Source organism: Camelus bactrianus, chromosome 28 (assembly GCF_048773025.1).
Source record: "Camelus bactrianus isolate YW-2024 breed Bactrian camel chromosome 28, ASM4877302v1, whole genome shotgun sequence".
Taxonomy (NCBI): Eukaryota; Metazoa; Chordata; class Mammalia; order Artiodactyla; family Camelidae; genus Camelus; species Camelus bactrianus.
The window spans coordinates 19,411,972-19,427,262 of NC_133566.1; the positions used below are offsets into that span (position 1 = coordinate 19,411,972).

Genomic DNA, 15,291 nt, shown 5'->3' on the forward strand with positions numbered 1-15,291 from the left:
TCTCCTTTCCTTCCGGCCACTTACAAAATAGTCACATCAGCGTCACCCCTAACAGCTCCAAAGATGCCAGGCCCTGGGGAAGGCAGAGCGTCTGTCTTGGTGTCAGATGAGAACCATTTGGCAGGCGAAAAGAAACAGGCCATCTGGAGAAGCCTCTGAGACCGTGGTAATTTGAACCAAGGACTCCCTGCATTTTTATTTATTGTAAAAAACAACATTTAGCAACATGGAAGTACATTTCCTAGAAGGGAAGAAAAGATGACTCATGGTCCCACCACCCTAACACCACAACTGGTTTCTTCTTCCAAGTTCTCTTCCAGTTTTTGACCATGTACTGGAAATTCGCATCCAATCTGTATCCTCTTTTTTTTGTTTTCACTTAATGTTACATCTGAAGCCTTTTCCAGTGTTTACATAATCTTCACACTGGTCTTACTCTCTCTCTCTGTTTTTTAACTGCAAATATTCCAGCCAGTTTGCTTAAAGCATAATTAATGATTCCTTAACCCTTGGGGATGTTGTTCATCCCCTTGATTCTTTGAAGTTGGCTCTTGGCAAAGCTAGAAATGAAAGGAAGTTTATTTACTGGGCCCATCTGTATACCTTACAGATCTTCTTTCTTCCCTGCTAGCAATTTTAGCCCAAGAGCTCTCTCACCATAAGAGCAATCTGCTCTCCAATCCCAACCTGCTCTCTAAGCTGAAGCCTGCATTCAGTGGGGTATTAAAAAAATGATAGTATAGTACTATTTTTTTTCTTAATGTATCAGCAGTACATGCGCATGTTGTCCAATTTGGGAAAACATAAAAGCAAAAGAAAATAAAAATATGCTATAACCTTGCTATTCAAGATCAGATGCCACTGGTCCTTACTGCCCTCAAAATTGTTGATGGCACTTTTGATGCCACTCAGCTGTGCTAGGTTTCCTTCCTCCTTCCAACTTCACTTTAGAAACTATTTTGTGTTGCAGTGATGATGGCTGAAGGAGTAAGCCCTAGAAGGGATATTATCCTGAGGCCTTAGCACCTACTGTGGGGAAAAATATGCCCGAACAGTACATAGTGCATCAACTGGGGCACCTGAAGTTGGCTAGCTTACCCACAGTGGAATTCATAAAACTGGAACATACAGAGGTAAGATGGATTAAAGACTTAAATGTAAAACCTAAAACCATAAAACGCCTAGAAGAAAATCTAGGCAGAATACTCTCTGACATCAGTCTTAGTAACGTTTTGGGGGGATATGTCTCCTCAGGCAAGGGAAACAAAAGCAAAAACAAATGCATGGGACTGGTGCAAACTAAAAAGCTTGTGCATGGTGAAGGAAAGTACCAAGAAAACAAAAAGGTCACCTACTGAAAGGGAGGAGATACATGCAAATGATACAGTCAATAAGGGGTTAACATCCGAACTATACACAGACAACTCAACATCGAGAAGACAAATAATCCAATTAAAAAGTGGGCAGAGGATCTGAATAGACATTTTTCCAAAGAAGACATACAGATGGCCAATGGGCACATGAAAAGATGCTCAGTCTCACTAATCATCCGGGAAATGCAGATCAAAACCTCAATGAGATATCACATCACACGTGCCAGAAAGGCTGGCATCAAAAAAGACAACAAATTATAGGTGTGAACAAGGATCTGGAGAAAAGGGAACCCTCGTGCACTGCTGGTGAGACTGTAAATTGGTCCAGACACTATGGAAAACAGTATGGAGATGCCTCAGAAAACTAAAAATAGAACTATCATGTGCTAGCAATTCCACTCCTTGGTGTTCACACGAATAAAATGAAAACGTTAATTCTAAAAGATATATGCACCTCTATGTTCACTGAAGCATTATCTACAATAGCCAAGATATGGAAGCAACTTAAGTGCTCCATCAATACATGAATAGGTAAAGGATGTAAGACACATATATGGGACTTACATGTGGAATCTAAAAAACAAAACAAAGGAGCAAACATAACAAAACAGAAACAGAGTTACATATACAGAGAACAAACTGGTGGCTGTCAGAGGGGAAAACATTGAGGGAGAAAGGAAATAGGTCAGGGTGATTAAGAGATACAGATTTCCAGTTGCAAAATAAAGGAGTCACCAGTATGAAACGTACAGTGTAGGGAATATAGTCAATAATTATGTGATGGCTTTGGGACAGATTATAACAGGACTTACCATGGTGATCATTTTGAAATGTATAGAAATATCGAACCACTATGTTGTGTAACAGTATTGTAGGTTCATTATACTTTAAAAACAAACAAACTCATAGAAAAAGAGACCAGATTTGTGGCTACCAAAGGTGGAGGATGGAGAGAGGGGAATTGGATGGAGGAAGTCAAAAGGTGCAAAGCAGTTGTAAAATAAGTGCCAGGAATGTAATGTACAACATGATAAATATAATCAACAATGCTGTACGTTATATATGAGCATTGTTAAGAGAATAAATCCTGAAAATTCTCATCATGAGGGAATACTTTTTCTCTATTTCTTATGTATAATCTAATTTTTTCTATTTCTTATCTATAATCTAATTTTATATCTATATGAGATGATGGATGCTAACTTACCTCACTGAGAAAATCATTTCATGATGTATGTAAGTCAGATCATTATGTTGTACATCATGAATTTATACAGTGCTGTGTGTCAAGTGTATCTCAATAAAACTGGAAGAAAATTTAAATTTATTAAAAATAATACAATTATTCATTAAAAAAATAAAATTACATGTTAACATAACATGTTGACCAAAAAGCCTATGTTTTCCAAAACAAAAAGATGGTGAGAATAATGGCTTTTTTAAAAATAACATATTTGCAAGTCTCTTTAAGTCTGGCTTAACAGAAGACAGCTGGATTTTCATATCTGCTTCTGCATGCAATCTGTTGCAAATTGTTTTAGTTAAAGAATATGAAGAAAGTCTGCTTCACATTGATATGTAATTGGAAAAGAGAGTAGTGTTTTCATAGTCTTTTAGGATAATTGTCGATATTCTTTGATACTACACCAAAACTCTACAAGAGGTAATTTCTTAAAAGCTTGTTGCACTGTGGAATCTGAAACCTTATCTATAAACTTTTCATATTGTTAAATTAATATCCATTGTCTGCCTTGCATTTAAAATGTATCTTTTACCCATGTATGATTTTGTAACATCATGCATCAGCCACTTGGAAATTTTGGTTCACTGAGTAAATGCAGGTCTTCCAAATGTTGGCACACAACACATTACCCAACTTCCAAAAATCACATTCATTTATATCACCACTGAGCTGATCAGAAAAGTCCTTAAATATTGAGAAGCTGTCAAGCTGATGGCAATGCAAGCTTCCAAAATTCCAAGAAAGTTGAAATTGGTCATCATTAGCAACAAACAGTCGATTGTTTTCCTTGAAGAGACAAGCTCACTTAGTTCATTTTCAAGAAAATGTCTACCAAATACCCAGGTTGAAATAACCATAATTTGTCAGTTGTTTTCTCAAGTAAAAATGGTATTCCATGAAAACAAACAAACAAAAACAACCAGCTAGCTCAGCTTACAACTCAAATGATTGCATGAGTGCTTCTCCTTAGACAACCATCATATTTTGGTTTGCAGCAAGAGTATTTTACGTGCAGTTTCCATTTTGTCATATAAAATTTTTTAGAAAGATTTTAAAATCTTAGGGGTTGAGATTTTAATTAGTTGATCACATTTTTGCCGCTCCATCAGAAACATTCTTAAATGCAACCGCATTTTTTTCCACCATGAGTTTGTGGTGGTGCAAACACTAGCACAGTCGGGTGCCATTCCCTTGATTTGGGAAAGCATCAGCACATCTTTTACATACTTTTGCTTTTGGCACCATCAGTGAGAAAAGTAAATAATGTCTTATATTATAATGAAATAATTTTGACTCCAGAGATTCTCTGAAAGGTCCTCAGGGACCCCCCCACCACCACCACCAGGGGTCTTCAGACCATACTTTAAGAACCACTGACTTAGACCAATCAGAGCCCAGTCATAGAGCTAAGAGCGGTGGAGACTTGAGTTGCATCCAAGAGCGGGGAACTGGGATGGATGTTGGGGACAACCACAATGCCTGCTATGAGAATGATCAAAGTAATGAGCACAAGTCAGCCTCTCTCGTTACCAAATGTGAGTGAGGTTGTGGGCAGGGTGAATTTAACAGCTGTCCTATTAGGCTCAGATGCAGCTTCAAGCTCCCTTTCTTCCTCACTCCTACCATACACCCACTCTTCCAAGCCAGGACACCGCCGACCCCCACGCCAGCCATAAAGGGTGTCTGGGCTTTGCCTGTCTCCGGGCTGGCTGAAGTGTGGTGGTGGATGGATGGGGCCCTGCTCAGGAAAGGAAGACAGTGGTGCTCAGGTCTCACCATGGTTCTGCTAGTGGTGGAGTAACTGGAAGTTTAACTGTTTCTGTTCTAAATAAATACTTTCAAATAAGGCCTGGCTTTATGGACAAGGAGCAACTGGGAGAAAAGGCGAAGAAGAGCTGAGGCAAGCAAAGACTGGCTGATCAAGCAGGCAGGTCTCGGGCTGGTCTCCAAGTGAGAGGGGGTATGAGGTCCTCAGCTGTCACTGATCCCACTGAGCCAGCCACTGCTCTGCTGGCCAGCCTTGGCCAACACACTGGATTTAGATCTCCTAGTGACAGGGTTTCCTCCAATAGTTTCAAAATGCTCAGGTGTCCTCACCTTAGAATAATCCAGAAACATTTTTATGGCAAGATCCCTTTGGGAGGTGTGAAGGCAGAGTCCTTCCACCCTTTCCTTTCCAGGATCTCCCCTCTGATCTTTGTTACCCAGACACCACATTTTTCCCCCAGCACCCCTGCCTTCACGGGCGGAAGAACACAGACAACGTCAAAACTTGTTTGCAAACCCTGTGAAGATGTTGCAAAAAAAGTGACAAGACTGTCAGTTTATGCGAATATATTTTGCTCAGTGTCTAGGATTTTCCTTTTCAAATTGGAAAGGGTACGGACATCACAGGCACATGACTGCGATGCTCTGTATTCGTCAACCCGGAAGGACATTCTGGGAGCAGACCAACTTCACTAAAGAGTCAACAAGTCCAACGGCGCAGAAATGTCGCAGGTAAATCAGACACACTCAGCTGTGTTAACGAAATAGCGTATCTGTGCTTTCAACTCTTTTTCATTCCTGAATTCTGGGATTCACTAATATTCATGCTTTTAAAAACTGTGTGACATTTTCTCTCCGGAATCACGGGGGACTCAGGAGGTATGGAATTAGGCGCTCCAGGCGCAGGTTCTGATCCTGGCTCCACTCAGTGCTCCAATGATGTAGGGTAACTGCTCTCTGGGTCTCAATTACCGATCTATGCAATTAGTGCTATCTCGCTTTTCTCTGACATGTGGAACAACATAAAGCTGTTCTGCAAATCTCAGACACACTTAGGCTGCCCCTGAGCTGGTCTCGAGGCCTCTGGGAACACCGAAACAGCGTCGCCTGGGGGGGGTTCTTCCTTGAGAATGAAGCACGTGACTACGTAAAGCCCGTTCATTCAGCGGCTCCGCATCGACGAGTCCTCTGCGCAGTAAAAAGCCTATAGCGAGTCTAAATACATCTTTTGTTCCTTCCACCATCCAACCGCACGCAGAGCTCCCGGGGGCAGTGGGTGTCCGGGACCCCTGCCCCGGCCGTCCGGCTGAGGGCGCCCGGCTCCCCTAACCCCGCGGGGTGGAGGTTGCGCGTCCAGGGAGCGGGGCCGCAGCGGGAGCCCTCGCGCGCTCCGATTGGCCTCTCGTGTCCCCGTGACGCCAGGCCCCGCCCACATCCCGCCTCCGCATCCGCGCCGGGGAGCAGACGGTCCCGGACTGAATGGGCGCGAGCGCGGCGCCCCCTCCCTAGTATGCGGACGAAGGCGGCGGGCGGCGCCGAGCGGCGGCCCCTGCAGCCGCGACCCGAGGCGGCGGCGGCGGCGGCACCTGCCGGCCGTGGTACGTGGCGCAGCCCCCTCCTTGGCTTAGCCGGGCCCGCGGGCCGGGGGCGGCGGCGGCGGCGGCGATCCGTCCCTGCCCCCGCGTGGCTGGGCCCGGCGGCTCCGCCCCAGCCCCCGCGGGCCGCGGCCAGGGCTCGGCTCCCCCAGATGCGCCTCGCGGGGTCGCCGGCGGAGAGCCGTGGCCTCGCGCCGAGTGGACTGGCGGGGGACGCCGCGGCCCGGGCAAGTGTAGACACGGTGGAGGCGGAGGGGTGAACGGCCGGGATGTGGGGTCCAGCCGCAGTGGCCCTTTCCCCTCAGCCTGCCGCAGCGGCTTCGGTTTTAATTCATTGCTGGAAGCTTCCGAGCCAGGAGAGCCGACTTAATTCATTTCCCTGGGACAGGATTGGGGACTTTTCGCGGTGTGGCTAGCAGATCCCGAAACTGCCCTTTGCACCCAGCGGGAAGGCGTGATGTGCGGTGTCTGCATATGGAAATTCGCCCTTGACCTTCCCTGCCCCCTCTCTGCGGCCAGCCCTGCGGAAGAGACAAGTTTTGGTGACTTTTAGTTTCTCCTGAATTGTAAGCAGTGCCTTGACGTGGGCAGGCATTCATTTGCGCCTTTGGGATGTAAATAAGGCAAGGTTTTCGGAGAGCTGCTTCGGGGAGCAAGTGAATAGGAAGAGGCGAGTGACTTTGGCTGACACTGATCCCCCTGTGGGGCTCTGTCTCCTGGTCTGCACAGGGAGGCTTGACCTACTGATGGCCGAGGACCCTTTTAGGCCCCTGGTTCAGTGGTTCTAACTGCAGAATGCGTTTACCAGTGAAGAGGGTCCTGCAGAATCACTAGCTGACTTGAAAGACAAATTTTACGTCCTAGTGTCTTAATTCATGTATGTGGCCTTTGCTTAAGTAGGTATCGGTCCTTTAAAGGGGGAATTGGTTTTACCTGCTGGGCTGCATCTGGCACCCTTGTGTTGCCTGCCCGTTGGGCCAAGCACTGTGCTGAGTGTTGGGATTACAAAGAGGAAGGAGACGCATCTCCTGCCCTCTGGTGTTAAACCGAGCCCTCCTCTGGGCTGATGACTGGTAATCCTCTTCCACAGAAGGATGAGTCCTGAAACTGGAAGAGGAACCCACGGCTGCTGAGTGAAGGGGCGCAGACTGAAAAACGGCCAGGATAGATTGGGGTTTCACTTGTATAATCTTGAATGCTTGACAGTTTAGAAGAATAGCTTACATTTCTAGTCGTGGAGCCAAGGATCACCTAAAGTCCAGCCTGTGCTTGGACGAGGAGAGACTGATGTGAACTAGGAGAGTCCAGGCATCAGAATGTCAGGGACTTTTTCGCATGTCTGTCCATTGTTCGAGTGCTGCTGGTCCTGTAAGATGAAATGAACCTTGCTTTGTTCCTCCAGGCAAGAAAAGAAATGGGTGGGAAGACAGGAAGGTGTTTATGGACGAGAGAGGGAGAGGACTAAAAGACCCAAGTTCTGAAAATGAGCTTTTATGACTGCCTTATTTGGAAATGCTTATCATTTTGGCACAAACTGCTAAATTGTCCCATACAATAAAAATAGATTAGTATTGGTTTTAAAACTATATTCAAGGTGGAATAAGAACAAACCCTTTGTTCTTTGATGTGCCTCCTCTGGTCCTTCCCTGCCTTCTCCAACAAGACTGTTTGGCAGGAGTCTCTTGGAAGGTGAACGGGCAATAAAAAAGGTTCCGGGTCCTCTGTGGGCGTCCATCCAGGTGCTGGGGACAGGCGGGAGTGTTTCGGAAGAACAGTTAAGGCTCACTTTCCACACCTTTCTAGCTCCCAAGGAGCAATTTAATCGATTTAATCAGAGCTGACCGTGGAGACGTATTGAGATCACTCCCAGAGGGCGATCTCTGTTTTTGGTCTAGCTGGGAAGCCTTGGCAGAATTAAAGCAACTGGGATTATGCGCATATTAATGATGGTATGAACTCCCTAACAGCTGAGGAAGGAGAAGCAAGGGCCGGATGGATATGCGTGGTGTAGGTTAGTGGAGGCATCCGAAAGTGGGTGAATCTCTGGCCTGGTGTGGGAGGAAGCCATGAATGTGGCGGTGACGCATGGGCTCTCCGGAGAGAGACCAGCTTAAGCACACGGGCAGAGACGGAGTGAGGAAGATGTTTCAGGGAGCAGGAAAAAACGAGGTTAGAGTGGGTACGAGGGAGGACACTGCCAGGCTTGTCCTGCCTGGAGAGCTGTCTCTTTTTCTTTTTTCCCTAAGTATATCATACATACTAGAAAAGCAGGCACACCGTAAGTGTGCTGTTCAGCACATTTTCCACACTCAGCATACCATGCCCTCAGATCAAGAAGCAGAAGGCTCCCTTCTTGTCCCTACCTCCTCAAAGATAACCCCTGCTGGCTTCCTATGTGGAGTCCTGCACTGTCCATCTTCTTTCCTTATGAGTTGAGTTTCTGAGCTTCACGCCTGCCCTTGTAAGGTGCTCACTCTCATTGCTGATTTGGCCAGTTGCGTGGATTATATACCGTATATTTGTGTGTGCCCTGTTGATGGCCATTTGGTGACTGCTTTTGCATCTGTCTTTGATATCCATGCATACGCATTTCTGATGGGGGTCTATGGAAGGGAGTGGTTCCTGGGTCACAGAATCCAGCGTGTGTACTCAGCTTTGGGAACCACAGGCAGAGCTATTTCATTCCAGTTTTGGAATAACTGCATTGGTAATTCTTTACTACCAGCTGATGATTGTGACATTGACTTTCAGTGGAGGAGACTGAGGCAGGAGTTGTACCAGGAGCCGCGGTCAGTCTGTGCTTGGCTGTGCCCTGTGTGTTCTCAGCATGTGAAGTCATCCCCCGATCCCAGGGACAGGGCGAGCTGTGGGGAGCCCTTTGGTTTCATGAGCCATCGTGGTGAGGGGATGGTGTCTCTGGCCAAACTGCTGCAAACGCTCCGGGGACCTCTCCTCGCTCAGGTTTCCTGACGCCGCACTTTCCCTACTTTGTTTTTGCTTATGTGGCTTCCCTGTACCTGTGGATTCCTACGTAAGAACTCTGGTGTGTCCTAGAAGAAGGACCTATTTCTTGTTTTGTCTTTCGAGACCATACAAGACATGTTTGTGGAAAAATATCCAGCATTAATTTATTGGATGGTTCACCAACTCTTAAACAGCCATGAATTCTTCCCCTTTCAAGTTTTTAATATCTGGAATGAATGGTTCAGTATCATGGGATATGATCTGATTAACTTAAAGAGAGAAACATTGATACAGATAACAAATTTGAAAAAAGGTCTTCTTTGATGGAATAGTAGGTCTGTGTTTTGAACATGAAGGCTGTCTTTGAGGCTGGGGCTCATTGTCATATTTAAAGACTTCTATGTATTGGGTTCAGAGCAGGAGCAGTTTTTCTGTTATGCAGAGTTCCTTCTTCCACAGCCTTCTTCTCTCCTCAGCTTCTCCTTTTTCTTTCTCTTCTGCCTCGTTCTTCACCTCCTTTCTGCTTTTCACAAACCTCTTGTTCTCATTTCTAATCTAGATCCCAGCAGCAAGAGAGGAGGAGAGAGTTGGGGTACTTTTACAAGGCCACTGACACCCTCTTCTCTTTGCTTGTCATTTTCTGCAATCAAGTCCTTTGTCCCCCAGGATTTGTGGCTGGTTCAGGCTTCTTGCTTATTCTTCTTCTGGGCAATCTCTGTCCAGTGGAAATATAAGCCAAGCCATATATATATAATTAAAATTTTTCTAGTAGCTACATTTTGAAAGTTAAAAGGAAACAGGTGGATCAGCATTTCAATTTCCCAGGAAGATTAAAAACTTCTGAACTCCGATGTGCCTAATAATACAACTTCAAACTGTATAAAGTAAAAAGTGACAGAATGACAAAAAAAAGTTGACAAATCTGCCAGCATAGTGAGAGATTTTAGCATACCTCTTTCAGTAACAAAACAAGCTAACTAAAAACCAATAAGGGATTGATCCAACAAACAGCACAGTTAACACATTTGATCAAACTGATTAAATAGAAAGTATAGTTTCAGCAAGTGAAGATTATACTTTTACAAAAGTTGAACATACACCAGGTCATAAAGTAAGTCCTAACATGTTTAAAATAATCAGTGCCATATAACCCAAGTTCTCTGAACATAATGAAGTTAAATCATGTATCAATTAAAAAATATAATTAAAAAAACATTTGAAAATTTGAATTAGAAAAATTTAGATTTGCTTACAAAAAAGAGACAAATTTATTTACAAAACAAAAACAGACTCAAAGAAAACAAACTTATGGTTACCCAGTGGGGATGGGGGTGGGAAGGGGTAAATTGGGAGTTTGAGATTTGCAGATACTGACTAATATATATATAAGATAACCAACAAGTTTATACTATGTAGCACAGAGAACCATATTCAATATCTTGTAACTTAGGGTGAAGAAGAATATGAAAATGAATGTATGTATGTTCATGTATGACTGGAGCATTGGGCTGTCACCAGAAATTGACACAGCATTGGAAACTGACTATACTTCAATAAAAATATATGAAAAAGGAAATATTTATATTTGAATGATTAAGAACTAGTAACAATGAAATATATATCAAAACTTGTAGAATGAATTGTACACTTAAAGCTTGTGGGATGTAACTAAATCATTATTTAGAGGGAAATGTGTGGCCTTAATTACTCCTATTAGCAAGAAAATAGGCAAAAATTAAATGAGCTAATTGGCTAAATCAAGAACATAGCAATTAAAATAGATCCACGGAATCAGAAGGAAGTTTTTTTTAAAAAAAGGTGAATTAATTTTAATAATATATTTTAGTTAATCCACTATGTGCAATATATTATGAAATCAATATAAATATAAAAATTATTAGCAAGCTATTGTACATTTTCTGGTCACACTGTCTCCAAAGCCTGGTGTGCATCTTACACTTGTGTTAGAGCACATCTCAGTTTGGTCTGGCCATGTTTGAATCACTCAGCAGCCGCACGTGGCTGGTGGCATCCTAGCCTATAAACGCTGAGGCGATCTATCTGGATAAAGGGGACAATTCAGAGCTAGCGGGTGGGATTTAGTTATTTGCCAAGTGAATTGAGGGTCATGGGAACCTAACAGTGTTTTGTGGTTGGCAGAGAGAGAGTGGACTCTTGGTGAAACTCTTATACTACCCCACCGCCCAAACAAACCCACATGCTACAAAACAAGAGGCAGGACAGAACTGAGGATAAATACTGTACAGACTCACTTTATCCTTACCTGCTTTAGACACTTCTATCTATCAGTTCATGAAGTTTTCACAAAAGCCATATGAGTGTGGGACCATTATTATCCCCGTTTTACAAATGAGGATATTGAGGCTCAGAGAGGTTAAGAAACTCAGAAACTGTGGTACAGAGACAGTGGGGGTTCAGACTCAGGCCGTCTGGCCTGGGGGTGATGGATGAGGCAAGCACATCCCTGTCTTTGCGGGATACAGTGCGTTCCCACGCTACCCCTCAGAAGGGCTCCTATTGAATTCCTGGTTGGATTATCTGAAGTGGCTGACGTGGTTGTGTTCCCTGGTCCATGTTCCTGCGCTCCCAGGCACCATCATCACTCTGCTGAGTCTCCATGGCAACCTCCTCACTGGTCCTGCCTCACAGAAGGACTTCCCCATCTCCAGTCTTGCCTCAAGAAAAGTCTCTCCAAAATCCAATTCCAGTTTAAATCCACCCCCTCCCCGACAGTTGCTTCTTTTCTCTTAGGATAATATTCCAGCCCCCCATGGCGTGGCCTGCTTCCTTTCCCCGCCTCTCGTTCATTGTTCCCCTGCTGTCCGTTGTTCCCTGCGGGGCAGGACCTTCAGACACTCCCCTCAATGCCTGCTGTCCCTGCTCAGGCGGTACCTGCCTCTCCAACCCCTCCCTGCCCAGCCCTACCCATTCCTTCCTGGAGTCAGGAGCCTTTTCTGAGCCGCCTCCCAAACACCCACATACACAGATGTACCCCAAATGTATCTCCTAACACTGACCTCAGGTCCCATGTAGAATAAGTTAAAAAGAAAAACGAGGAAAATAATTGCATTGGTGATAGAGCTACTTGTCTGATTTTTAAAATGAGAAGAGAGCTTTCTGCAGAAGAGGCTGTCTGTATTGCTTCTTCCTCCATCCCCCGGCACCTACTCCATGCTTGACTAAAACCCAGTTACAGGAGTCATGGTACGCCTGTTTGGGAGCCTGCCCAGGGGCTGGCTCTCACATTCTTGGAGCAGAGAGTAAAATGGATGTGCGTGATCGGGATGTAAAAGGAAATTGGGTGTTTCCACCATGCCCCTTACAGACTGAAGTACCTGCTGTCGGTTTTACGAATTCAAATGTGCTTAACTTGTTCTGAGCTTGAAGTGACCCGAACACAACTTTCCTTTGTCTCCTGTGATTGCCGGTTCTCCTTCAGTCTCTCAGCTGCCAGGGCCTGTCTACTTCCAGATCGTTCCCTGTCACTGTCCCCCTCAGTTCCATCTCTAGGGTCATGAACACTTTCTGATTTGGGGTTTTGTATGACTAGTTTTGTTCTTCTGTTCCTAGAGGACAAATAGAATTATGGAATACAGTCAGCCCTCCATATCAGCCAACTGCAGATCAAAAGTATTCCAAAAGGAGCATTTCCTGAAAGTGCCAAAAAACAAAACTTGAATTTGCCGCATGGCAGCAACTGTGGACGTAGCATTTACATTGTAGCAGGTGTCACAAGTAACCAAGAGATGATTTAAAGTATACAGGAGGTTGTGCATAGGTTATACGCAAATACTACACCATTTAATAAGGGATTTGAACTTCTGTGGATTTTGGTATCCGAGGAGGGTCCTGGAACCAATCCTCTCTGGGTACCAAGGGACCACTGTACCAGATTATTGCCTAAACTGCCCAGCAAATCCTTCACCTTTCCTTCCTCATCCACCAGCCAGCTGCTCCCCGAGGAATATTTCTAAGATCTTGTTTGGTGATGTCACTTCATGATCCCACTTCTTAAGAACCCGTACCCTCACCCTTTCTTTTGGGGGGTGGGGTCTTGGTTACTTTTAGAGTTTTCACACACTTTCCCATCATCTCATACATGGTGTTTCCCGTTATCATCTGGTTTGGGGGAAGGTCCCTGTGCTAGAGCTTGTTTATGTTGGGTCCCAGAGTTGCTTTTATGTTAATGTTAGTTCTACTGACTTTCACTTTCTATTAAGCTCTATTTCTTCAGCCCATCTCCTCGTATGTCCTTTAGCTAAGGGGGAAATCTTCCATGAAAGAGCTGGCTTCTAGATTTCGCTTTATTTGTGGCGCTTGTGGGGGTGCCACAGACGTGTTCTGCTGTAGCGCATGCTGCGTGTATAACCTGTCATATGAGGGCCCACCACCGGAGAGCTGCTACGGAAGGAGTTTTGTTAGAGCTTGGAGGAGCCCACGGAGGACAGGCAGTTGCACAGGCAGCTTCCTCAGTTTACCCCAGTGTCCTGTCATTTCTCTGGCCTCCTCCTCTTTGACAAATGCCCCTACCTCGGCCGTTAAATCATCTCAGAGGATGGTGGGATGGTGGCAGCTGATGGTGCCTTCTTGCAGGCTTTGCTTCTTTTTTAAAAATTTTCCCCCATTAGCAGCTTGAATTAGTTACGCAGGCCAGATCTCCACTGGCTGGTGCTAGAAGAACAGCCCCTGGCAGCCCAGTCACCAAGTTCTGTGTCACCTTCTTCCTTCACAGCTATTGTCAGCTTCCCTCCTTGCTGTCCCTGCTGCGACCCGGCTGCCCCATCAGCCCTGGCTGTGGTGGTCACAGCAGCCCCCTGACCACGCCCTCCCACGGCCTCCCCACTGGTGTGAGCTCTTCACCTTCCTGCTTAAGAACCACTTGGGGGGGAAGGCTATAGCTCAAGTGGTAGAGCACGTGCTTAGCGTGCACAAGGTCCTGGGTTCAATCTCCAGTGCCTCCTCTGAAAAAAGATAAATAAACCTAATTACCTCCCTGCCCCAAAAAAGGGAACCACTGAAGGTTGCCTGATGCCACCTCCTCTTGGTCCAGTTTGGAGGGCCTGGTTCCTTCTTTGTCACATCTTCTGCCACTTTCCGCCAGATTCCCTGTCACCTGGCCTCAGCAGTCCTCTCTGAGCATCTTGGCATGCCCTTCCTTCCATCCAGAATGCCTGCTCTCTCTTCTTTTTGTCTCTGAGCTCTTGCCCATCCTTCAAGGACCCATTTACACATCACCTCCTCAGGGAGGCCTCCCTGACTTCATCTGATGGAGCTGGTGGTCCCTTGCCCAGGGCACTCCAGGTATCCTATGGCTCCTCTGTTATTTGGCTTGTTGAGTATTTAGGTATTTTTGCTTTCCCTGGCTGGATTTTTCATTTCAAGAGAAAGGCTGTGTCTTATGTTTTTTGATAGTCGCAGTGCCTGGTATGTACTTATTAAATGTTTGTTTAAAGGATTATTAGGTGAACAAAGCAAATTACACAACAGCACAGACCAGCCTTCCTTGACTGGGGCTCTGCAAGAGAATTAAGCCCTAATGCTCAAAGGCCACCATTGTATGTTATGAATGAACTTCTCTCCTCTGCTTCCGGAGTGATTCTAATTATAGACCATCGTTGGGAGAATTGAGAAAATAGAGTCTCAAATCCTCTTCCATAGGGCTTAATCTCTGGTGGAACCCAACCTGAAGAAGGCTGGTATAGATACTATGATCCCAATCCTGATAAAATATACATGTGCAAAGAGGAAAGGCAGACGGAACACAGACCAGAACGTTAGCAGTGGCTGTCACTGTGTGGTAGTGTAACAACCAGCGTGTGACTTCAAAATGTTCTTTCTGAAGTTATGTGATAACAGAATTTTTTAAAAACATATTTCTTGAATAAGCCAAATCGAAGTTCCTAAACCTGGCTGTGCCTCGTATAAGGCAATGGAGAGCTGGAGTTTTGTTTTTAAGTATAGCTCCCTGCACCGTGCTGCAGCGGATCAGAAGTCACCCAGCTGAGCCCATCGGCATTGCCCCGGGAAACCCGGGCCTCTGTGCGGGGGACTAGCTGTCAGCCCTCTGAGCCTGGGTGTCACCGCTGGACACCTTGTAAATTGAAGGGCTGAGCTTCCAGCAGACGTGGCTCGCCGTAAGGGAGGCTAGTATAGTCGTGAGGACTCACCGATGCTCTGCAAAGGAAATCCAGAGTCTAGTTTTTTCCTTAATGACTAAGAGTGGACATTCCCTGGGGTTATTTGAATTAAGTCTGTTAGAGGCGACTCAGTGCTAGTTGCTGCTCACCTGCTTCAACGAGCCCTGGCTTTTTCTGAAAGTTTGACCTTG

The 15,291-nt window shown here is 45.4% G+C and overlaps 1 protein-coding gene across 4 annotated transcripts in view; it reads left to right on the forward strand.

The window, feature by feature from the left end:
• Positions 1-5,818: 5,818 nt before the first annotated feature.
• ST3GAL5 (ST3 beta-galactoside alpha-2,3-sialyltransferase 5) overlaps positions 5,819-15,291 on the forward strand; it is a 49,077-nt gene continuing 39,604 nt past the window's right edge. For 2 of the 4 annotated variants that reach the window (XR_012502925.1, XR_012502926.1), the window contains exon 1: positions 5,820-5,981. Coding sequence is in view for 1 of the 4 variants with exons in the window: in XM_074354400.1 (XP_074210501.1) it covers positions 5,894-5,981 (88 nt within the window). In the remaining 3 variants the exon portion in view is untranslated. Of the gene's footprint in view, positions 5,982-6,152; positions 6,545-15,291 lie in introns of those variants that run through there. The other 2 variants (XM_074354400.1, XR_006726365.2) reach the window with 2 other exon arrangements.